Source organism: Vulpes vulpes, chromosome 2 (assembly GCF_048418805.1).
Source record: "Vulpes vulpes isolate BD-2025 chromosome 2, VulVul3, whole genome shotgun sequence".
Classification (NCBI taxonomy): domain Eukaryota; kingdom Metazoa; phylum Chordata; class Mammalia; order Carnivora; family Canidae; genus Vulpes; species Vulpes vulpes.
The window spans coordinates 18,028,944-18,053,062 of record NC_132781.1 but is presented as its reverse complement, the minus strand read 5'-3'; the positions used below and the strand labels follow the sequence as shown (position 1 = coordinate 18,053,062).

The 24,119-nt window shown below is 56.5% G+C and overlaps 1 protein-coding gene across 9 annotated transcripts in view; it reads right to left on the bottom strand.

Moving 5' to 3' along the window:
• ARHGAP27 (Rho GTPase activating protein 27) overlaps positions 1-24,119 on the bottom strand; it is a 30,052-nt gene that overhangs the window by 5,523 nt on the left and 410 nt on the right. For 2 of the 9 annotated variants that reach the window (XM_072746972.1, XM_072746974.1), the window contains exons 2-9: positions 22,380-23,057; positions 3,018-3,437; positions 2,440-2,622; positions 2,148-2,228; positions 1,929-2,075; positions 1,573-1,640; positions 1,166-1,256; positions 565-669 (exon numbers count right to left, since the gene is read on the bottom strand). In XM_072746972.1, coding sequence (XP_072603073.1) covers positions 565-669; positions 1,166-1,256; positions 1,573-1,640; positions 1,929-2,075; positions 2,148-2,228; positions 2,440-2,622; positions 3,018-3,437; positions 22,380-23,039 — 1,755 coding nt within the window. In that variant the 5' untranslated portion in view covers positions 23,040-23,057. Of the gene's footprint in view, positions 1-564; positions 670-1,165; positions 1,257-1,572; positions 1,641-1,928; positions 2,076-2,147; positions 2,229-2,439; positions 2,623-3,017; positions 3,438-5,525; positions 5,735-7,134; positions 7,341-18,084; positions 18,235-22,379; positions 23,058-24,119 lie in introns of those variants that run through there. The other 7 variants (XM_072746973.1, XM_072746979.1, XM_072746978.1 and 4 more) reach the window with 7 other exon arrangements.

Sequence of the window (24,119 nt, the reverse complement as noted above, 5' to 3'; positions counted from 1 at the left end):
CATTTTACCAGTTTACCTTATGTTTCTTTTTTGTTGTTGTTGTGAGCTTCCCCCGAACTTCTGGGGACTGAGGTGATGGTAGTTTAAAAACAAGACAACATGTGGACAGTGGAGGGTGGTGGCACCAGGAGGGTCCTGGTTGGGATTCCACCTGGCCCCTGTATTCCTGCTAAGGGAGCCTGGGAAACTAGGGACCTAGCTTCTTCACTGAGAACCCAGTCCAGTTGGAAGCTGGGTTCTGACCGGCCAGAGCAGGTATCCAACCTGTCAAAGTGAGTAGCAGGGGGACAGGGAGTCTCCTGTCTAGGATGAGGGCTGCCCTGCCAGATACTACTCCTCACTACCCTCCAGGGCCAAGAACTAGTAAACTGGGTTCCTGGAGAGGGAACTGCAGAATCCATGATGCCAGAAACACTGTGGACAGATCCCCAAGGTGGACACAACTTTGGCTTTGAGCCCTGAGAATTCCAGTCCCACTTTCCCCAGGTTCCCCTTCTTGGGGCTTGCCTAGTGAGGATCTCAAGCTACCAGTAAGCCCCCTCTCCTCCAACCCCCACCACTCACCTCCAGCACATTCTTCCTGCTAGATTTCTCTTTGGGGGCCCAGGAGAGAGAGGCCCCCCTCAACTCCACTGTGTACTCAGGGGTAGAGAGCTTGGGAGGCTGCCTCTGTGAGAGAAGCGTTGGGGGGAGCACAGTTACAGGGAGCCCTCAGTTCAGACAAGCCTGCCACAGCCCCTGCCTCCAATCCACCAGGCTCCCTTGGCTCAAGGGCCAGAATGGGGAAGGGGCACCCAAGGGTTCCTGGAACCCAGCGGTCCTGGTTTCACAGGTCCTTTGCTGCCTGCCCACCCAGGAGAGGAAAAGGGAAAGGCACAGCCCTCATCCCCGGGAGCAGGGGCCCCAGTCCCCAGTCTGCCTGCCTCCCAGGCTGGAGTGGCTACCCTCAAGGACTGCTCCCCATGCCCAGGGTGGCTAGAACTGCTTGTCATGGGCTGAATCCGCTGTCATCACCCCCTGCCAAGGCCCAGCTCCCTTGGCACTCATGATCCACTATCGCAGACCTAGCCTCTTACAAGCCAGATCAAGTAAAGAGCTGGACGAGTCAGGAGCAGATGGGGGTGGGGGGCAGGCAGTGTCCCTATCCTGGGAGCCTGGGCCTTACCAGGCCACCTGCAGCTGAGGCCTTCGAGTCCTTGAAGAATGTCAGGACACCACCCTCCAGCACCGTCCAGGAGGCACTCCAGTGCTTCTTCCTAGGTGGAGGTGGGGAAGTGGGGGGTGGCTGGGCTTGCATTTGGCCTTGAGCTGAGGCCCCTTCCACCCCCAGGAGCAGGGCACAGAGCTTAAGAACACAGCTCAACTTGGGCCATCCAACGGTGAGGGCTGGACTCCCAATTCTAACACTTGGTAGCCAAGGGACCCTGGGCAAGTTACTATCTCTAGGTGCCTCAGTGTCCTCATGGGACTTCTTAGCAAGTTGCTATAAGGATTAACAAGAGCCGGGAGGCGCTCGGTAAATGTCATCGTTAAGGCCCACTCTGCCGTGGTCTGGGTGCAGCCGCCTCTTACCGGAGCCGCTTCCCCTTGTCCACCGTCTTGGTGCGATGAAGCACACCGGCCTTGTCCAGAGTCTTGATCTTAGAAAGCCAAGGGGAAAGAGGAGGCAGTTAAGGGGCTGGGCCACAAGGGGGCAGAGGCTAGTCTCCTCCACAGCCAGCAACTCCTTACAGGCTGGGCCTGAGTCACCACTGAACCCTCCTTGCCGCTGGTGCAGGTGGGGTGCCAGTTCTCAGCCCAGGAGAGATTTTCTCCCAGTTCCCACCTCACCCATCCCTGGGGGGTGGGGGATGACCCAGACCCAGGCCCAGGCTAGTTGCTGGAGCTTGTGGGGGAGACATGCCCAAGTCTGTCCCGGCCCCCACAACCTTCAGGAAGCCCCTGTGTCTTCTGTGGGGGTCCTGCCAGGGCCTACGAGCTCCTTCCCTTACCTTCTCCTCAGGGGGGCTGGCCTGGGCTGGGGTCTCACTGTCCTGGTTGGATTTGCAGATGCTTCGAGGGGCAGGGACAGGAACCTGAGGAGAGAGACGACGTCATATATAATCCCCTCCTCTCTCCCCAAGGCTCTCCCTATCTCAGCTGGTTACCTGGGGCAGCTCCCACTGAACTGAGGTGTCTTCTGGGTTGTAGAAGTAGGGCTTCCCATGTTGGTCCTCCAACCGCACCCACTGTGGGAAGAAGGACTCTCAGCCCACCTCATGGGAGGCAGGCAAAGTTTCCCTGTACCAGAGCCCAATTCAGCCCCAAGGAGTTTGGAGGGTCAGGTGCAGGCTACCGGCCCAGGAGCCGCGGTTTATGGTGTTAAGGGGAACTACTAGTGAGGACGAGGTGGAGGAGCGACCGGGGGTCTGTCCGGGCACATCTGCCCGCTGCCCATACCTGCTCTTGGGTGTAGTGGTTGGTGTAGAGTGTCTGGCCCTCGGGGCTCACGTGGCAAGACCAGCCGGGGGGCGCGGCCAACGGAGAGGTGGGCCGAGGCTCACTCAAAGAGCCCACGGGGGAATAGTCCTCCTCGGGGTAACTGGTCAGCGACTCGGGGTAGTCCGTTTCAGGGGTGGGGGGCTGCAAGGAGCAGGAGAGGGAGTCAGAGGCTCTCCTAGCCAGTAGGGACCCTGGGCCCCGCCCTTTCATACCAGGCCACGCCCCACATTAGCAGTCCAGGGGACTGCGGGGTGCAGGAGGCGGGGCCTGAGGCCTCAGTCACCCCGCCCCCTGGCTAGGCCCCGCCCTCTCCCTCATTCCCGGGGGCGGGAGGCGGGGCTGAGGCCTCAGTCACCCCGCCCCCTGGCTAGGCCCCGCCCTCTCCCTCATTCCCGGGGGCAGGAGGCGGGGCTGAGGCCTCAGTCACCCCGCCCCCTGGCTAGGCCCCGCCCCTCTCCCTCATTCCCGGGGCGGGGGCAGGAGGCGGGGCTGAGGCCTGTCACCCCGCCCACCCGGGCCAGGCCCCGCCCCCTCACCCTCCGGTCCCCGGGGTCCAGTGGGCTCAGGCCTGGCTGCATGTCCTCCAGCTCGTCCTCGGGCTCGTCCTCCAGCGCGTCCTCCGGCTCGTCCTCCCAGACGGCCTCGCCCGTCAGCGGGTTGTAGAAGAACACCCTGCGGCTCTCCTCATCCCAATACTGGCCCCAGTCTGTCTCGAGGCTCTCGCGGCTGCCCACCGAGGCCCGAGAGGTGGCTGGGCTGGCGGCGCCCTCAGAGGCCTCGAAGGGCGACTCCCAGGTGGTCACGCCCGTGTCTGGGTTGTAATAGTAGGGGCGCCCGCTGCCCGCGTCCGTGTGCGTCTCCCATGCGGGGGGGCGGGGGACCGAGGCGGTGCCGGGTGAAGGGGGCAGGGGCTGCCTCTCGACGTTCTCGTACACGGGCTCCGGGGGGTCGTCCACCTGTGGGAGGAGGAAGGAGGCGTGACCGTCAGGGCAGCTCCGGGGTCACCCAGTCCCGACCCGGCCACTTCCCACCTGGGCGACCTTCGGCAAGTTGGAGTACCCCCTGCTTCAGTTCCGCCGCTGCACAATGTCTGCCCTGCCCGCTCCGGAAATTGTAGTGAAGAGAGAATGAGGAAATATTCCTGAAGGGGCATCGTCAAATATGAAATGTCCCAGATGCCTAGGGCACTTACATTATTTATTAGCAATAATAAAATACCGATATCTGGAGTTCTCCCAGCTGCGCACTCACTGTGCACTCCAGGGGGCCAATCAGAGGTTGGGCAGGAATAGAGAAATGGGCCCCATTCCCCCTTTTCCTCCCCATTCAGGTCACAGAGGGGCAGGGCCCTGCTGCACTCTACAGCCCCCACCCCTCCTTCCTTCCTGTCCCTGAACTCTCTGGGACTGCAATCAGTACCACCTCTGATCTGGGACTGAAACTTCCTGAATGTGGGTTCTGCAGACCTCGGGATCAACTGCAGAGAAGGGAGAGAGGCAAGCCAGATGGGAGGAAGGAAGGAGGAGCTAGGAAAGATGAGCCCCTCGTGCCCTCCAAAGGAAAGCGGGGTGGGCTGGAGGGTGCGGCCGCACACAACATACTCTGGTCATGCTCAACACCCCACTGCTCCCTGCGGCCTGCGGGGCAAAGTCTATGCCTTTAACAGGGCACCGGAAGGGCCTGTCACCTGTCTGTCTTCTTTATTTCCTGCCATTCCTGGCCCCCTGCCTTGAACTTTATGCTCTAGGAGCCTGGGGCTGCTGGAGGCTCCACCCTCCCTGCTGTATATCTTTTATGGGCCTGGCTCCTTCAGAGTCTGCCTAGGCCCATCCCCACCCCTTTTTTCACCTGGCCCACTCCAGTTCCTTCTTCAGGACTCAGGTGTCAGGTTCAAGACCTTTCCTGAGATTCCTGCCCACGTGCCCACCACCGCCTAGCACCCTCAGCTGGCCAGAGGGATAGATAACGACACTCTTAAACCCCAGGCATGGGGATCCCTGGGTGGCGCAGCGGTTTGGCGCCTGCCTTTGGCCCAGGGCGCGATCCTGGAGACCTGGAATCGAATCCCACATCGGGCTCCCGGTGCATGGAGCCTGCTTCTCCCTCTGCCTGTGTCTCTGCCTCTCTCTCTCTCTGTGACTATCATAAATAAATAAAAAATTAAAAAAAAAAAAAAACCCAGGTGGCAGAAGAGCACTAGAAGATTAACACTGTTTCTAGGATGATCTAATGCTATGAGGGAAATGCAGACTTCGACATGGGGAGCAAGTATATAGTTTCAAATCTGTGTTTTTAGAAACCCTCCAAAATGCTAACAGAGATAGTTATCTCCTCCGGGCAGTACAGTTATAGGGATGGGGTATTTATTTATTTATTTATTCTTTAAACTTTTCTCAAAATTTTGTACAATCACCACCCCCCCGCCCCGCCTTTTTCAATCATAGAACTGCCTGTGATGCCTTCACTAAGCTGTAAACTTCCCAAGAGGGGAAGCTGGTTATGTCAAGGTGGCATCTCCCTGGGCCTTAGGAAGGCACCTAAAAACACACTCGTTTGTCACACAAAGATTCACCTTCCGGTGCACGCACTGTTCTAGGCACTGGGGAATACAGCAGTGAACAAAGGAACCCACATCCCTACTGGGCAGCCTGTGTCAATGGTCAGGGAGCAGGGAGGGAGATGAGCAGGGTGAGAAGTGAAATGCACAGCACAGCACCTTGTCCGTGGTCGTTACTGCTGGCAGGAGACAAAGTGTCAGAAAAGCAGTGGTACAGTTTTAGATCATCAGGGGCAGGTCCCAGGCATGGAGGGAACAGGAGGAGCTGGATACACCAGATCCTCACTCCTCTCCCTCACCCCGCAAGCGCTTGTGTGGCTGAGACAGGAACCCCCCACCCCACTTCTCCTTTCTCTCTGTCCACCGCAGCCATCCCATATTCCACGCACACTGGCCCATGGACCCTCCCCCAAACACAAAGCCACCTTCCTATCTCTGCACCTTTGCTCCAGTGGGTCCTTCAGCCTGGAACTCTCTGCTCTCATACCTGCCTACCCAAATCCTGCTCCTCTGCTGGTGCTCTGCTCCAAGCCTCCGGAGAGGCCTTCTCCCTCAGGAGAGACGTCTGGCGCACTGACATGCTGTCCATCCCTCTGTTCGGGCCCGGCAGCATTCCGCCTTGAGTTGTCCTCTCATCTGCCTACCTCATCTGACCCAAAGGCAGGGTTTTTTTTTGAGAGGGGGACCCAGGAAGATGTACTTGACCCCAGTTGACCTCTAGCTGCTGGCCCAATGCCCTGAAGCACACAGCCAATCCACCAAAAGTACTTATTGCTTGAGTACAAAAGCCAATTCCAAGCCACATTTCAGCAGCAAACAACAAACAAACACACCTGACACCACAGGAGACTCAAGTTAGCTTTGGACAAGGACTTCCTGGGAGTGGGGGTTCAGCACATGAGTCTCTTTGGGAGACCAGGATGGAGGCAGTGGACAGAGGAAGGTGGGTGACCAGACACATCTCCCACCTGCCCCAGATGGACCTGCTGAGGCAGGCGCCCTCCCCTCCTTGGGACAGGGGCTGGGAGGTCATGTGGGGCATAGATGAGCTGAGGAAGGAGCCAGGCTCTATGGAGCGGGGATTTCCACCTACAGGCTGCTGGTCTTGGCTGTGAGTCCATGGGGAGTCCCACGCTGGCTAGGGTATTGGGGATCTCACACAAAGTAGCCCTAGTGGGTACAGAGGTGAGACCTAGGAGCTGGATGTTTAGGCTCTCAGCATGAGGGGGCTGTCAGAGGAAGAGAAGATGCAGAATCGCACTGTGGGGCTCCAGGCTGCAGACCAGAGGCCAAATGGGGGCAGGGCAGGGCCCCTGGGAGGGGCTGCCCCAGAGACACAGGCTGCTTCAGGAGGTAGGAAGGGGCTTTCACTGGACGTGAGCAGGTAAAGTTCAACCCCCTGTCTGATGCTACAGCCCTGTGTTGGGAGCTGGACCACACGCAGTGGCCCTGAGGTCCCTTCAAACTCTAGAACTTTCTCCCTGTAGAGCCCCTCCAGTGCTAGGATAAAGCCAGGATCAGACAGGAAGCCAGGCAGGGCCAGTCCCTCTGTGCCCTCTGGCCTTCAAGGGGAAGCTCGTGCAGGTTAGAGCAGGGTCTGCCACCCTGCCCACGACTCCTGGAGGTCCAGGCAACACCCAGTGACAGCCCATCAATGGGGCCCTGACTAGGCACCAACAGCTCTCGGGGCCCAGATCCCAATCACAACAGAGACACGGGGGACAACAGTAGGAAAGGGGAAGTGGTCTCCTACCTCTGGGGCAAGAGGGGCTCTGGCTCTCACCACACCCAGCTGCCCAGCCCCGCAGCCCTCCCCTTGCCCGCAAGCAGGTGGCAGGTTGCCTCTCCCCCTGCGCTGATCACCATCTCTCAGAGTCCCCCTGCAGCCCCTCCCAGGCAGGCGATGGCCTTGGCAAAGGGAAGAGGAAAGCAGAGAGGAGTCCCCGAAGTCTGAGAGATGTCCTGCTCCGAAGCTCCGCTCAGCCAGCTCCTGAGAGGGCCAGAGAACAGAGGCCCACTAGTGGCACCTTGATCCAGAGGCCCTCGGCCGTCCCCACCAGAGGCTGAGCTTGCCCCCAAATGCCACGGCCCCCTACCTGTCCCCGCAGGGCCTGACTCCGCCTCCTGGTCAGCCTGGCAATCATGTCCACCATCCTGTCCCCTCAGAGCTGCTGGGACGAAGCCCTGGGATGGCTTTAGGGGTGGAGCCAAGGGGCACAACCCCAGGGATGGCACAAGGCAACAAGGAAACAAGAAGTGGCTTTGAGATGGCGGGAGGCTGAGACTCCAGCCCATTTCCTGTTGGGGCTGCGGAAGTGCTGCCTGAGACAGAGGCTGCCTGCTGTGGGGTGGGGTGGGGTGAAGTGGGGGGGTCTTAGGTCGGGGGTGTTTCTATGTGTCCAGGGAAGCGCCGGCCTCCCGACTCCATACTCTGATCACGGGCAAGGTCTGAATCCCAGGCCAGATACAGCCAGGGAGCAGGATGGCGCCAAACCGAGGTTGGGGGAAGGGGAGGCCAGACAGCTGGGAGAGGGCAGAGGGGGCAGTTGGGTGCTGGGGCCCCAGGCTGGCGTAGACAGGACATGGAGTGGCCCTCAACAACCCTAGTGCCCAGGGCGATGGGGAAGAGGAAGCTTGTGTGTGGGGTGCCGGGGCAGGGGGGCAACGTGTCAAAGAGGAAGGGGTCTGGGCAGCTGTGGCATCAGACGGAGTCAGTGTCTGGAGTTCTGCAGCCTCACAGAGCACAGGAGGGATTCTGGCCATACCACAGTCCACTCGCCTGACTGCCTGAGCCTGTCCCCTCCCGGTTCGCTCTCCAAGATGCACGCATGCACCCTTGCCTGCGTGTCTAATACGGGCACAAGTATGCCTGCGCCCCCACTCTCTAAGGACCCAGAGAAGGGGACAGGGACTAGCCTCTCCACAACCCCACAACCAAGAGCTTCCCCTGGGCCTGTTCTCTCTCCCTGCCCAGCTCCTGCTTCAGGCTCTACCCCCACCTTCCACCCGGATCCCAGACCCATTGTCTCCTGCTCTTCCGTTCCAATAACCCTCCTGTCCCCAGCCATGGTCTTACTTCCTCCTCTGCCCATGCCCCCCAGACCACTCCTTCCCTCAACCCACTGTGGGCCCAGGGCAGGGACACCCAAGGAGAGCCAGACGTGGTATAGATTTGGAGTGTGGGACCTTTGGGCAGACCGCATCCAGAACAAGCCAGGGATTCATGCCCTACTCTGCCCTCCAAGCTCCTGTATTGCTCCCCTCCCATCCCACGTGGGACTCAGAAGCCTGGAACACTGGGGGCAGAGAGGCCTGGGGTCCTCCCACTTGTCACACACATGACACATCCCACTGCCCCCGCCCTGAGGGACATGGGCCACACGCAAAATAGGTCACCAGGAGAGATGGAGCCAGGCCCAGGAGATGGGAACAGCTGGGAACTCTGAGCTGGCAGCAGGGAGGAGCTGGGGAAGGAGAGAGAGGACATGGGTGTGGGGACCTGAGCCCTTAGCACTGCCCTGCTGGAGAACTAGGGAGCAGGGTCTTCCTGTGGCAGGAACCAAGAGTGACAGTACAGGAGACTGGGACCACCGAAAAGGCAGCCCACGTGCTGCTCCTCCCCTGTAAGAAGCTGGGCCCCCCGGGCCTAGGGTCTTGCCAGGGGGCTCTGGCCCCCCACCACTGGGACTGAGCCAAACCCACACAGCTCTGGCCTGCTCTTCTTGGTCAAGGAGCTCAGTTCCTCAGGCTTCCAGTCTAGGCTTCCCCTCAGCAAGAGGAGGTGTGACCACAGCAGCTCCCCAGTGGTGTCCTCCTCCCTCAACCGCATCTTCACGCCTGGCCTGGCCTCTAGAGGCACATGGTGGAGGAGGGGACAAAACAAGCCAGCTGCTCTGTTCTCACCCCTTCTCCCCAAAACCCTCACAGGAGGCTTGGGGCAACCAGAAAAATCCTATCAGTTCTCTGAAGCCAGAGGCAAAAGAAATGCCTGCAAACCAGTGACTGGAGCCCAGAGACTGGCTCAGCGGGGCTGCCGCGGGGTCGGGACCTCCTTTGCTGACTTCAGTGCCTCCAGAGCTGAGCGGAGGGAGAGTGGAGGATGGGTTGTGATCTTTGCCTCAGGGAGCCGTGCAGGGTGCCCAGAGCTGGATCCTTCCCTTTCCTGAGCACGCCATCTCCAGGACGGAGTCCGGGCCTCACTGTACCCACCCTAGCCCTGAGCCACAAGTCCACTGATGTGCAGTGGGGGACCTGCGGGTCCCCTCAGAACGGAGGGGAACTACACCTGGAGCTGTCCCCAGAGAGTCTGGTGTAACAGGTTTGGGCTGGGGCTCAGACCCCTCGTTTTGTACTAAAGCCCAGGTGAGGCTCAGTGTCACCTTACTGCTCGGCCTGTAGCCTTTGAAGACGAACACAGCAGCCCTAGGTGAGGTTCCTCTGTGGGGTTTAGAGCAGAGGCATCATCATTTGATTAAAAGGCAGGGGGGGGGGCGGGGGGGATTGAAGCAGGATTCAGAGAAATGGCTTCTTGTGTAGCTGGTGCCCTAGCTTCTCCCTGGGCAGCCCCTTGAATCTCTGCGCCTGTTTCTTTATCCATAGAATGGTGCTGTCATTCTCTCCCCGCTCCCAGGGCTGGCTTCTGTGGAGGCGTCAAGCCGCCCCTGAGCTCCTACACCCCACACTCTACACTTGGGGACGTGGGAAAGAAAGCGGGTGACACTTCCGTTTTTTTGGTTCTGGGTTTCGATTGAGTGCCCTCGGCTCTGGACTCTGCCCTCAGCCTCGTGGTGACCTCCTGGGACTGTGTGCTTGGCCTGCTCCTCCGGGTAGGTGGGGGCGGGGGTGGAGCCCCTTTGCCACTCACATGCTCTGTGCTCTGGATAAGGCTGGCTGACGCCCAGGAGGAATCAGAAACTGTCTGTTAAGGAAACTGCTGGCTGGCAAAGGCTGTCATCGTGAGCCAACCGAGGGAGAGAGATGTGACAGGGGCCTGTCCCTCCAAATGTGTCTGCACCTGTACCCACCGCACCTCCTCACTTCCCCAGTGGAGGGACCAGGTTCCCCCATCCAAGAGGGCCTCCCCAATATGGGCCCCTGAGGATCCCACTGCCTCTTGCTCAGAAGCTGCCTCTCCACAAACCTCTAACTAACCCTCCCCCTTGATGGCTGCTGGCCCTTTGGCATGGCAACAAATTCCAGGTCTCTCCACCTTAAAAAGAAAATGTGTGCTCCTGGACCCAGCTCATCCTGCCTCCTTTCCGGAGCCCACCTGTTGAAGGTGTGTGTGTGTGTCTGCCGACCTGCTTCTGATGTCCAGCCCACTGCCCGGGGGTCCTACAACTCCTTTGATGACAGCTGTGGTCCTTTGAGGGTCTGACTCTCCTCCCGGACTTAGTCCTTACAGGCCTCTCCCTCCTCCCCCTCTGGTGCCTCCTGGGCTGTGAGCCATGCTCCTCTTCCTCCGCTTAACTCCTTGATATTGGGTCTCCCATTTGCTTCTCACTCTCCTGTCCCGGGGAAGCCCAGCCGGATCTGGTAGCTTAACTACCTGCAAGACCATCTCCAGGAGCAAAAACCTGAGTGGAGTCCTGGGGGTCCTTGGTACACCCTACAAGCTGCATATCCCAAAAACCAAGTTCACCTTCCTCCCCTCCTCCTTCCCATATTGGCATCATCTTGTTTTTGTTTTTTTCTTTTCTTTTTTTTTTTTTCAAGATTTTATTTATTCACGAGAGACAGAGAGAGAGGCAGAGACACAGAGGGAGAAGCAGGCTCCCTGCAGGGAGCCCAGTGTGGGACTTGATCCCAGCACTCTGGGATCATGACCCGAACAAAAGGCAGCCGGTCAACCACTGAACCACCCAGGTGCCCCATCTCGGTTGTTCAAGCAGAGACCTAGAGTCCCCGAGCCTGGGGACCAGCCTAAGCCTTTTGGACCTATCAGTCCCCAGGTAACACAGGGGCTAGGGGAACATGGGAACCCCACCACAAGGAAGCAGAAATTCAAATCTAGAATAGATGTCCTATGGGGCAACCACTCTGGTCCCTGTCCAGGCAGGAGAAGAGGGAGGGAACCAGCAAGAGAGATTTAAGAGACAAATGAGATGCATGGTCCTTGAGCTGATTCTGGTTCAAACAAACTGACTATGAGAGATTTGTTTTAGGACAATGAGGGACATTTGACTATGGCTTGGATCTTAGCTGATATGAAGGAACTAATATTAATTTTGTTAGATATAATAATGGGTATAGTATTGTGATTATCGAAAAAAACATTTTTTAGACATACAGGCTGGGGCAACTCAGAAGCTCAGTTGGTTAAGCGTCTGCCTTTGGCCCAGGTCATGATCCTGGAATCACCGGGTGCATAGGGCTCCCTGCTCAGCGGGGAGCCTACTTCTTCTTCTGCCTCTTTCCCCTTGCTCATGTTCTCTCTCTCACTCACTCAACATCTCTCAAATAAATAAATAAATAAATAAATAGATAAAAAAAATCTTATTACAAAAAGACATACAAAAAAATAAAAAAAGACATACAGGCTGAGTTTTTTAGGGATGAGATAGGATAAAGTCTGGAATTTATTATTTCTCAGCAAAAAAATAAAAGGAGAGAGAGAACAAACTTGACAAGAATTGTTAAATCTAAGTAATAGGTATAATTAGATTCATTATAAGATTCTTTTCACTTCTTTGTATTTTTGAAAATCCTCATAATAGGGACACCTGGGTGGTTCAGTGGTTGAGTACCTGACTTTGGCTCAGGTCATGATCCAGGGGTCCTGGGATCGAGTCCTGCATCAGGCTCCCTATAGGGAGCTTGCTTCTCCCTCTGCCTCTCTCTGTGTGTCTCTCATGAATAAATTATAAAATCTTTAAAAAATTTTTTCATAATAAAAAGGGAAAAAAACCTCCCTTAAACTTGTTTACTATTCTGCATTCTCATTGTTACTACTCCAAGGTGTTCACTGTTTCGTATCCAGAAAGACAGGCCCTTCCAGCTCTCCCCTACACCTGGTAGTAATTTCTCTTCTTTATGACGCAGCTCTGGCGCTAGGAATTCTGGAAACATGGAAGCTTAAACATGTCCTGCTTCTTCTCTTCTCCCGGACGTTACCCTCTAGGAAGGGGCTGTGCCAGCTGCTGGGCAGGGCTGGCTGGCATGAGTAGATGGCCTGAGATAGAAGCTGGAACCCAGGAGACCCTGGGGCAGACCAGGCCACCATAGGACCCTAGGAGGAAAGCAGGGTGACCCCTAGGGGCTGACAGGGAGTCAAACAGGTGGGCTCAGCACTCTCTGCCCAACAGGCTGGAGATGCCAAGGAGGCAGCAGGCAGGGAGAATTCTTGATGGTGTCTTAGAAGAGACCCCCATTCCTCTGCTCTAGGGCCCCGCCTAGTGGGGATACTTCAACAGCTCATCCCAGCCCCAGTGAGCAGACACATGAACCCCACTCCCCTGACAGGACAGTGGCTGGAGAGAGGTGGAGCAGAGAACAACCAAATCTACCCGGGCTGCAAGACCCTAATACAGCAGGGTCAGGACGTGCTAAAGACCAATCACCAATCCGGGTGGGAAGAGGAGTTTGTCAGTAAAAGGTGGCAGGATAGCTGGATGGCCATCCAGAAAAATAATTAAATGTGGGTTGACATCTTACTCTGTCCACTCGGATATACCCCCAAATCGATCAAAGATTCAGACATAAAAAGCGAAACCATAAAAATACTTAAAGAGAAAAACATAAGCAAAATTGTATATTAAAAATAAAAGAGGCAGAAGGGCACCTGGGTGGCTCAGTGGTTGGGCGTCTGCCTTTGGCTCAGGCAGTGATCCCAGGGTCCTGGGACTGAGTCCTGTATCAGGCTCTCCCTGCAGGGAGCCTGCTGCTCCCTCTGCCTGTCTTTGCCTCTCTCTGTGTGTTTCTCATGAATAAATAAATAAAATCTTAACACAAAACCAAACCAAACAAACAAAAAAGCAGACTCAAACTCTAAAAGCCATACCTTTGACCACATAAATGCATCTTAAGTAATTTGCATGGCCAGAAAATTACATGAGCAAAGTCAGAAGAGAAACTTACATTACAACTCCTGTAAGAGATAGAGGGCTGTTTTCCTTCGTGTGGCAGAACCTCCTAATAACCAGTAAGTAAAAGACCAATAAGTCAATGGAAAAATGAGCACTGGCTCTGAACAGGCTGTTAACAGAAAAAGCAAAACAAACGGTCCTTAAATCTATGAGAAGATGCTCACTCTCACTGAAAATAGAAATGCAAATTCAAGCCATCTTAAGACCATATATTTTACTATTGGATCAGCAGGAAACGACATCTTGTTGACACTTGGTTGGCAAGGCTGTGGGGGATCAGACACTCACATTTGTGTTGGTGGGAATGTAAATTGGTATAAGCCCCCAGGAAAGGGACAGCAATTTGGCAAAATTTAACAAATATTCATTGTTTATCCTTCCACCCAGCAATCCTACTTCTGGGATTTATCCTTGATTTATCTGCATGTGGGGTGAAAGATTATCTATTATAGGATTGTGCATAATAGCAAAAGATGGGAAACGATTCAAGGGCCCATCACCAGCGGACTGGTTGAAGAAATTCTGATACATCCTTACAGTGAAAAGCATGTAGCTCTAAGGAAGGAGACTGAAACTCTCTATGAGCAGTCTCCAAGATATATTGTTAAAACAAAAGGCAAAGAAGAAGCAAGATGTGGTGTTGTGTGTACTGCATGTTACCTTTACGGAAGAGAGACAGAAAAGCAAGTAATCAAATGTGTTTTCATACAGGTTTGTGTTTGCATAAAGAAACTGGCAGAATCGAGAAAGAATTAATGAAAGTGGTGACTTATGAGCTGATGGAGAGAACAGGGCAAAGAAGCAGGTGTGTGGGGGGGAATTTTTACTATATACTTTTTAATATTGCTTTTATTTTTATTTTATGTTTTAAAGATTTCAGGGCAGCCCGAGTGGCTCAGGCGTTTAGTGCCGCCTTCAGCCCAGGGTGTGATCCTGGAGACTCGAGATCGAGTCCCACTTCGAGCTCCCTGCATGGAGTCTGCTTCTCCCTCTGCCTGTGTCTCTGCCTCTCTTTCTGTGTGTCTCTCATGAATACATAAATAAAATCTTAAAAAAAGATGTCATTTATGTATTCATGAGAGACACACAGAGAGAGGAAGAGACACAGGCAGAGGGAGAAGCAGGCTTCCTTCGAGGAGCCTGATTTGGGACTGTATCCCAGGATCCCAGGATCACTACCTGAGCCAAAGGCAGACGCTCAATCACTGAGCCACCCAGGCATCCTATTGCTTTGATTTTTAAAAACCGTGAAAGTACATTATCCAATTTTTAAAAAAAATCTTGCTATTAGCAAGATAGAGGGGCTGGAAAACACAGTGACTACTGGAACAACAACAAAAGGTAATTCTTCAGGAGATTCAAGTAAGACACAAAAGAAAAAAAAAGACTACTACTTTAGAATTTAAAATATCATGAACTACTCATTGAAGGTGAGGACAGTCCCTCTCCAGACTCAAATTTGTGGCCTGGAAGAGAAAAGAAAGCAGGAGAAATATCTCAGAACAGATTTACGCAGAGACAAGACATAGAGGGGGCAAAGCTACAAAGCTGGAGACGCCAGTCAAGAGAGCTAACGTGCAAATGAAAGAAAAAGGCAAAGACCCCAATACTCATGCAACAAAGAGATTTCTCTAAGCTGAAAAAAGACCCACGGCTATCCGGAGACTGACGGGGTTTTATGAGTTCCAGGGGGAGGAGTGTTGAGAAAAAGCATCCCTCCCTTCTGCACATCCTAGAGGGGATGTTTGATCAGGAGCCGCGGGGAAAAGCAGAAGCCACGAATGAAATGCAAGGGGTAGCAGGACAGCAGAGGAACAGGACAATCAGGAGCAACCTGATAGAAGGGGGAAAGGAAACCCGTTAAAGATTCTGAAAAGAGTGCATTATCCCATCAAAAAGACAGTCAGTTTGGGTTTCCAAATTCAGTGGTAGGATATATATATGAAATAGACTTAAAAACATGATAATGTTGAATATAAAAGGATACTGAGAGATACCAGCAAGTGCAAAAAATAAAACCCAATAAAAGAGAAGAGTGTCCCTGCTTGTAACAGCAAGATGGAGATTCAGGTTGAAACCACCCACCGGGTAAAGAGGGACACCAGGGGATGAGACAAAGGCACACTCTGTGATGCCAGGACAGTCAAAATCTGTGTGCACTGCCAACAAAGTTGTAGTTAAATATAAAAAGCAAAACCTGAGATGCCTGGGTGGCTCAGTGGTTGAGCATCTGCCTTGGCTCAGGGCGTGATCCCGGGGTCCTGGGATTGAGGGATTGAGTCCTGCCTCAGGCTCCCCGCAGGGAGCCTGCTTCTCCCTCTGCCTGTGTCTCTCATGAACAAATAAATAAAACCTTAAAAAAAAAAAAAAAAGCAAAACCTGCTAAAAGTACAAGAACTTTACAAAGAAAATCTGAGCGAGAGATGTAATAAACCTCTATTGGAACTGGAGTAAAAGACAAAAACAAAACGAAGTCTACAAAGGAAACACAGGAAATAACGTCATCGATCAGCTTGGCTTGATATATACCAGACCTTATGTCCCTTAGATGGAAAATATACGATTTTTCCACTATGAAAAACTTAGAAAAACCATTTATTTCTTCGGTCACGAAGGAATCCATAGATAAATTTAAAAATGGAGATTTTGCAAATCTAGGAAAAATGAATACTTTCCTAGGAAAAAGGCAAAATGGCCAAAGTGAACAAGAAGGAGTGGAAAACGTGAAAAGCCCAAATTACCGTTGATGAGAAAAAAAGTCTGCCCCTAACAAAGCACCAGGTAGGTCCAGAGGCTTTCAGGGAGGAGGCTGAATGGTAGGAACCTCTCGGATTCAGCTGCTGTCCCCCTTCCTTGGCCAGGAGGCAATTCTAAGTTTCTCTCTAGCGACTGGCGGGATTCTGGGGACTCTGGGGACAGCTCCTCCAGCGCACTCCCACGGCATCCTGCAGGCACCCCTGCCACACCAGATCCTAACTGTGGGTCTGCTAGCCCATCTCTCTTCTGGGACAGAAACTACCTGATGGCAGGGACCATGCCTTGTTTCTCAGTGGCACCTGCCATGTACTGAATCCATGACACAGTAGGTGAAAAATCGCAGTGCCATTGTCAGTGTACCGGGATGCCCCGGGGTCTGTGAAAACTCTCCCACACAGAGTAAAGCAGAATGGATGAAAAGAAGCCAAAATGCTAATAGTCATTATTATTTTTAAAAAGATTTTATTTATTTATTCATCTAAGACAGAGAGAGAGAGAGAGAGAGAGAGACAGAGGCAGAGACACAGGCAGAGGGAGAAGCAGGTTCCATGTAGGGAGCCTGACCTGGGACTTGATCCCAGGACTCCAGGATCACGCCCTAGGCCGAAGGCAGGCGCTAAAGCGCTGAGCTACCCAGGGATTCCCGCTAATAGTCATTAGAGTGAGATTGCTCCCATTCGCCAAATATTTGCAATGGTGTTAAGCTATTTTTTTTTTTAAAGATTTTATTTATTTATTTGAGACAGAGAGATAGAGCACGAGTCAGGATAGGGGCAGAGATAGAGTTCTCTATGCGGGGCTTGATCCCAGGACACTAGGATCCTGATCTGAGCCAAAGGCAGATGCTCACCTGAGGGAGCCTCCCCAGAGCCCCTCCTTAAGCTATTTTTATGGGGGGGGGATAGTAATTTACAAGTTGAGAAGATTCCAGGAGCACTCCAGTCGCCTGCAGCAGAGGCAGGAAGGCCCCCCTCTGGCACCTTTCTTGGTTCCTCTGGCTTCCTCTCCTAGGCCAAGTTGGCTCAGCCCCCAGGACAGACATGGAAGCCCTGAGAGGGACCCCTGCCCTGCTCACCCAATGCCTCACGGTGGACCTCCACTCGGAAGACCCATAGGAGCCCAGAGCCTGGGCTAGGCAGAAGGGTCCTGCAGGCCCTGCTGTGCCTAAGCAGCTGCTCTGGAAGTCCCCTCAACACCACAATCCTTCCTCAATTTGGCAAGAGAACCTCCTGCACTTGAGCAAGGACCCCTATGTCCCTCAGACCCAGTCCCTGGCAGCACCATTTCCCTCAACGCCAATCAACCTCAGCTGTCCCCTGACCTTCTAGTCTGGAACCCTGACTATGTTTGCATCAGCTGGGCCTGGCCCTCCCCACTACTGGACACAGACAGCTCCAGGAAAGGCAGAGACAACAGATTGAGTGAGAAGCCGACCCCTGGTGCTCAAGAAGGAAGTGGGGAGGCAGGTGGACCCATCTCAGGGGGGCTGGGGACTGAGAGGTGAATCATAAGGCTCAGGTTCAGGGGAGATCACCCAGGGGACCCCACAGAGCCATGGGGGCTGCCAGGGGCCTGGGAAGTTGCTCCTTTCTGCCCTGGGAGCTGTGGGTGGGGAGGACTACTGGTGGCCAGGAATGTGGGCTGGGTTAGGAGGGGGCTACCCAAGAAGCTGCTCTTTCATGGGTCAGGCCTTAGGCTGGGCAGTGGGGCTCTAGGGTCAGCCTGGGGCTGCAGGTGAGTCATGGGGAGGGAAAGGTCAGGCCAGGTGTGAAGAAACCAGCTGGGCCAGCCCAGGGCTGCTGTTCTCCCAGGGTGGGTGGGGGGGAGGTAAGACAGTTGCTGGGAGGAGGGCATACAGACAAGGGCACTCACTGCCCCCCCTCCTTGGCCTCAGCTCCCTGCTCCTCCTAGAGGGCCCCCTGGCTGGTCCCAAAGGGGGATCCAGGTGGATTGTCTAAGGCCAGTTCCTTTGCCTTAATCACCGCTGCCTGGGGCGGCTCTTGGAGTCTGTCCCAAGGGGTGGGTGCCAGGCCTGGTATCCAGAGAGGAGGGTGAGGTGCCTGCCCGCCAGGCACCTGGCAGGGGAGTTTCAGCATGGGTGCAGGAAAAGACCAGGTGGAGGTCAGGGAAGGAGGAGAGTGGGAGAGCTGCCAGGGCACGACCCCGCCTTCCCCGGGCCCCATTTGGAGTTGAGGGGTCACTCACAGTTCTCAGCACAGGACAGGGAACCAGGGCCCCCGAGGCTCCTTCTAGTCCAGCTGCCTACTCAGGTGAGGCGCCTCCTGGGCTGGCTGCATAGGAAGCTGCGGAGGCCTCTGGCTGCGCCTCTTTCCTCCCTGTGGCCAATGTCTGGGCAGCAGGGGCGGGCTCCCATCCAGAGGGCCGGCCTGGGCCTTTCCACCTCAGAGGCCCTGGGGTGGGGATGGTGACCGCACCCTGAAATCCCCAAGTCAGCAGGTCCCCCCCCCCCTCCGAACGGCAACCACGGGGGAGGAGTCTCAGAGGCCCCTCCTCCTCCCTTAGAGGGGGTGGGGGCAGAGTGCTCCAGAAGGTGTGCCTCTGCCCTCTCCTGGGACAGCTTCTCCTACTGCGCCCTGGGTAGCTGGGTGCTGGCTGGTGGACGGGGGCTGGGAATTCCTGCCTCCTTCCCTGTGGCCGGTGCCCACCGCTGGGGACACGCAGGGTGCTTGGAAAGTGAATACTTGTTTGCCTTCCGATTGTCCTGTCCCTGCTGAGGGGAACAGGCTGGCCAAGGCTGTGGCCACCCAGCTGAGACTGCCTTCCGAGCTGCTGCGGGGATGAACCTTTGAGTGAGAGCCCATGGGACCATGAGCCCCTTTGGGACAGGATCGTGTCAGGTGTAACATGCTTTGCGTCCCCAGGGTCCAGCACGCTGACCAGCACACAGCAGGTGCTCATTACATGTTAGTTGAGTGGAGGGTGAATGAGGAGGCTATAAAATGCCACACAGTGCAGAGGCTTCTCTCCTCTGGGGTGGGTCCCAGCCTCTGCTGATTCCTACCCCCATTGCCACCCTCTCCCCTTGTCCATTGGTCGACCACCCCCAATGACCCAACCCTGACCCTATGTCACCTCTACCCTCACATCATTGCCCCTCGCCTCAGAGGAAATGGGTCCCTCCCTCTCTGCCCGGGGCACCCCATCCCCACCCTGCTGGCCTCTCTCCCTGCATCCCGTCTCCCCAACCACCTCTTCACCATCCTCAGCCTCCCACTCTTCTGGCTCCTGACCATTCGCTTAGATTTGGGGAGCCTCCCCCCTTGACCTCCCCCTGCCTCTGGCCACAAAGCATCTCTCCCTTCCCTGCCAAGTTCCTAAGTTGTCTGTGCTCAGCCGGTGTCCTTACCTCATCCCTCTGGCCCCTGCCTTGAGCCCTCAGTAACCCCCTGACCAGCTCCTGATAAAGTGGCTGCTGACCTCGCAGTCACCGTTTCCCGATACATGTTTAATGGCCTTTATCTCACTTCTCCTTTCTTCTGGATGTTTCTCGGTGTCTGGACAGGCACTCTCCTGTTCTTCCTCCTTGTTGCCTATTCCTGCCTCTGGGGCTTCTCTTCCCTCCCTCTGTCTGTTACCCGAAAGTGGTGGGCCCTGACTGTCTCAGGTGTTCCTGGCCCCACGTCCACGCACTCTGCCCACCCACGGCTCCACCGCCACATGCTGCAGGCCTTCTCCTGGGCAGCAGGCCCGCTCTCCAGCTGCTGTCTGGACCTGGCGCCACCGAATAAACAGACCACTGTCTGCTGGGTGTGCGACTGGGAGACTGCGACTCATCCCGACTTCTCTCTCACCTTCCTCAGCCCGTCGGCCACTAGGTTCCAGGGAATCGACTTCCCAAATGTCCTGTCATCACTGTGTGCCTGGGAGACCATGGAGGTCCGTCCTCTGCTATTCTCAAAGTCCCAGCCACGGGGGTCTTTTCTGAACCCCCTCTCTTCTCTGCTGAGAATCTTCCAGCAGCTGCAGGATTAAGTCCACATTGCTGGTGAGAGTCCATGAGGCCCTGCCTGGCCAGGCACTGCCCATTCCCCACAAGAGCCCCAGCAGCACAGGATGGGAGTGGAGCTGCAAGGCCTCAAGGGTGCCACATCTCACACCTGCACCCATGCCTAGGCACCACGGCACGCTGGGTGTCCTTCTATCCCACATGGCCTGTGCCTCGCTGGTCTGAGGCATCTGCCCTCTTGCCAGGCTCCTGACTCAGATGGGAGCTCTCCAGGGCTGGTGCTGTGCCTCATCAGATGCTTGGCAGGCAGGTGGGAGGCCAGTTCATGCTTAGTCAATGAGGGAATGAAGGGGAAGGGTAGGTGCTGCCTCTCCTGCCTCCTCTAAGAAGGAAACAGGGAGGCTCACCTTTCAGGAAATTCCCTTCTCTAAATTCTGCCTTCGGGACGCCTGGGAGGCTCAGGGGTTGAGCACCTGCCTTCCACCCAGGTCATGATCCTGGAGATCCGGGATCCAGTTCTGCATAGGGCTCCCTGCCTGGTGCCTGCTTCTCCCTCTGCCTGGGTCTCTGCCTCTCTCTGTGTGTGTCTCTCATGAATAAATAAATAAATAAATTTAAAGAAAAAAAAAAGAAGGCTGCCTTCAATAACTAAGAGCAGACTGGGGATCCTTCCCAGGAGAGAACCAACTCCCCACCCCTGGAGTTTGTAGGGGACAGGGGGTCAGGGAGACCCACACATGACACTGGAATAAAGCAGGGTCACAGGGGAAACAGGAACAGAGATACCAAGCCTCTTGCTGAGATCGCACGGGGAATTAGGGCCAGAAGGGGGAGCAGGCTGAGCGTCTCTACCAATACCCAGGTCTCTCCGCGGACGCCCCAGTTCCTCCCGCCGCGAGCACCACCCCACCATCACGTGTGTCCCCCACCCCCTCACTCCCCGGTAACTGCTCCTGCAGAAGGAGAAAGAGAATATGGAAAGGCCCCGGAATGCGCCTCCGAGGGCCTGCCTGGGAACGGAGGGGCGCCGGGGTAAGGAGCGCTGGCATCCAGCCATCTGCCCCGCAGAAGCTGGCCACCTGGCCCCCAGGGCCGCCGGGCGCAGGATCCCCCAGTCCCCGCCCCCGTTCCTTCCGGGCGGAATCTGGGTCCGCGTCCTCACCCGCAGAATGCTGTTCCCCGCCATGGCCACAGGGGGGCGGGCTGCTCACTGCAGAAATCAAAGCGAAGGCGGCACAGAAGGGGATGCTAAATGCGACCCGCGTCAGCCTCCGTGCAGGGCCTACTACGTGCCAAGCGCTTCCAGGCCTCACCTCTTGAAGGCTCACAACACTAACCCATTACACAGGAGGACACGGGCTGGGGCAATTAAGGGATTCCTCAGCAGCTGGCAGGTCACCCAGCGGGGTCAAATTCGAGTCTCTCTAGCTTCAAATCCTGAGCTCTTTGCACTGTAACCAGACCTGGTGGTGGGAAGACCCAGGAAGTCCCAGACCGGGACGGTCCCTCCTTCCGCGGGGCATCCCAGACTCAGTCCTGGCATGTGCCAGGCAACCACGCTGACATCAAGTACATCAAGGACAAAGAAAGAAACCAGAGACACAAGGTTTGGGGGTCATCCATTCACCCTTTCCACCCGTCTTTGGGCCAAGGGACAAACTGAGACCCTGAGAGAGGAAGTGAATCTCCCATAATTACCCAGCTGGTGGCAGATGTCAAAAAGATGTTTGTGCATCCTCCCTCCACGTCTCCACCCCTCCCCCCTTCCCCTGCCGCAAGTGCCTAAAGCTCAAGATGTCAGGGCCATGGAAAGGATTCTGAGGATGTAAGAGCGTTTTAAAAACGTGCTCTATTTTCGGTTACCCAAATCAACACAACCGGATTCTGAAACGAAAGAAAAGAAAACAAAACAAAAAACAGCAAAAAATACCAACCCTCGCTGTAACTGGACCTGTCCCTGAAACAAAAAATTGGTGTGCGTGCGCGTGCGTGCGCGTGCGTGTGTCTAGAGGGGGAACTGAAATGTTGGAAGAAGCCGAAAGGGAAGCGGATCCCTGACTTTCACATCCATTATCTCATCTGATCCCCAAGCGTCTATGAGACAGGTGAGGCGGAGGGATCCTGCAGGCCCAGGATCCCGACGCCTCTGGGAATGGTGCGGCTGTTAGGCAGGTGAGGTGGCGCGCACCTGCCAGCACGGGGTGGGCGGCACACCGTACTCCAGGTCATCTGCATTTCTGCAGGGAAACTAAGTGTAATAAATAAATAAAGCCACCAACGGCTTCACCCGGGCTCAAGTCCCACTTTGCCGCCAACTGAGTTACGGAAAACACTCGCGCTCCGGGGAGCTTCGGCATTTCGGAATTGCACATGTGATTGGGAGCCTGCACCCTCTCGTTTCGTGGTTGAGGAACGTGAGGCTCCGCGTGAGGCAGCTCGTCCAGAGCCGGCGGACGCTCAGCGGAGCGGGGCGGGGCTCCTGGAGCCCGGGCGCAGCCCCCCGCCCGCCTCCTCGGTCCCGGGCGCCCCGTACCTGCTGCGGGCGCTCCTCCCGCGCCGGGCCGCGCACGTCCAGGATGGCCTCGTAGACGTTCTCCGAGTCGCTGCGCGCCAGGGGGCGCGGGCACAGCCAGGAGCCCGCCACGCTGCAGGCCTTGAAGCTGCCCGCGCTTCCCAGGAGGCCGGCAGGGGGCGCGACGGCGGCGCGCGCCAGGTCGTCCAGGGACTGCGCGGGCCGCACGGGCGCCGCGGGCCGCGTGTCCAGGCAGGTGGGCAGGCCGGGCCCCGGGCTGCCGTGCTGGGTCGGGGCGCCGCGCCGCGCGGGGCCGCACAGGGAGCTCACGCGGCCCCGGGGCTTGGCGGGCGTGCCGTCGGGGCCCGCGGGCGCCGGCGCGCTCAGGAAGCGGTAGTCGTAGGCGAGCGGTTCGGGGGCTGCGGGGCCCGGGCGGAGCGCGGGCGGCGGCGAGGAGGCGGCGGGGTCCCCGAGCGCGGGCAGCTCGCGCACGTACTGCGCCGGCAGGTAGAAGGGGCGGCCGCCGGGCTCGCGCCGGACGTGCCACCAGTGCTCCGTGCTCCGGCGCAGCAGCCGGTAGCGCTCGTTGGGCTGGATGGCGACGCGCCGCCCGTCCTTGCCGGTGTACTCGAAGGGATGCTCCACCAGCACGTACACGTCCCCCTCGACGTCCGCCGCCATCGCGGCCGCGGTGTCTCCCTGTGGGCACGAGGAGGAGGGGCGCGGAGGTCAGGGCCACCCAGCCGGGAGGCGCGCCGCGCTAGGGGGACAAAAGACCTGGTTGGGTCCCGAAGCTGCGTTCCTCCTGTGCCTTAGGGCCTTGGTATCTCCAAAACGGGGCACTCGGATCAAATAATCTCGAAGGTTCCCATGCCCACAGTCGCTGATGTAATTATGACAACACTGATTCTGCGGCATTGCTGATAAGATTTGAGCCTCCATTCAATCCCCCGGTGGGGAGCTTGTGGGTAATACTGGTCCAACTTTGCAGCCAAGGAAGCCTTGACTCAAAGAGATGGGGTTGACTGGCGGCGATAAGTCGACACCACGCTTGCCAAAAAGTTGCCTGAACCTCAGTTTCCCTGTCTGTGAAGTGGGAAAAAGAGCTCATTCCTTCCGCGCCCGCCCCCGCCCCGCCCCGCCCGCCCCGCTCCCGCCCCGCCCCGACGCCACCAGCGCTCAGGAAATCCGGGTCCACAGAGCCTCTTCCCTCCAGGATCCTGCGCCCCCGGCCCGGGCCCTCGGGGTCAGAGTTGAGGCGCGGGGCTATAGGAGCTGCCCCGGCGCTGCTCTACCCCGGGAGTGTCCCTGCTTCTCCTAGACCAAGGGCCTTGGCATGAGGGACCAGGACTGCCAAGGCCGGGGAACCGGTTCTCTTGGTTTCTCTTTTCTTCCCCAGTGGCTCTGCGGCGAACGTGAACCCGGAGCCTGGCCCGCCCAGAGCGGCCCGCACCGCCCCCGACTCCAGATCCCACCTCCAACCTCCCGAGGGAGGCTGGAGGGCCTGCCCACCTGCCCTGTGATCTCCACGTTGCCCCACGTTGCCCCACGAGAGCGGCCCCTAGACAATGCACTACCCAGGCGGTGTCCTCCCCAAAGCTGTCCTGGATGATGGCCCCAACCCACCCCTCTGCATGCCAGCTTAGCTTGGCTCTGGGTGGGGCAGCCTTGGTCAGAGCCTAACTGTAAAGCTGCCCAGGTCTCACCATCAACAAGATGAATGAGTGACTTCTTCCGTGGCTGCTCCCTCCAGATCTTTAC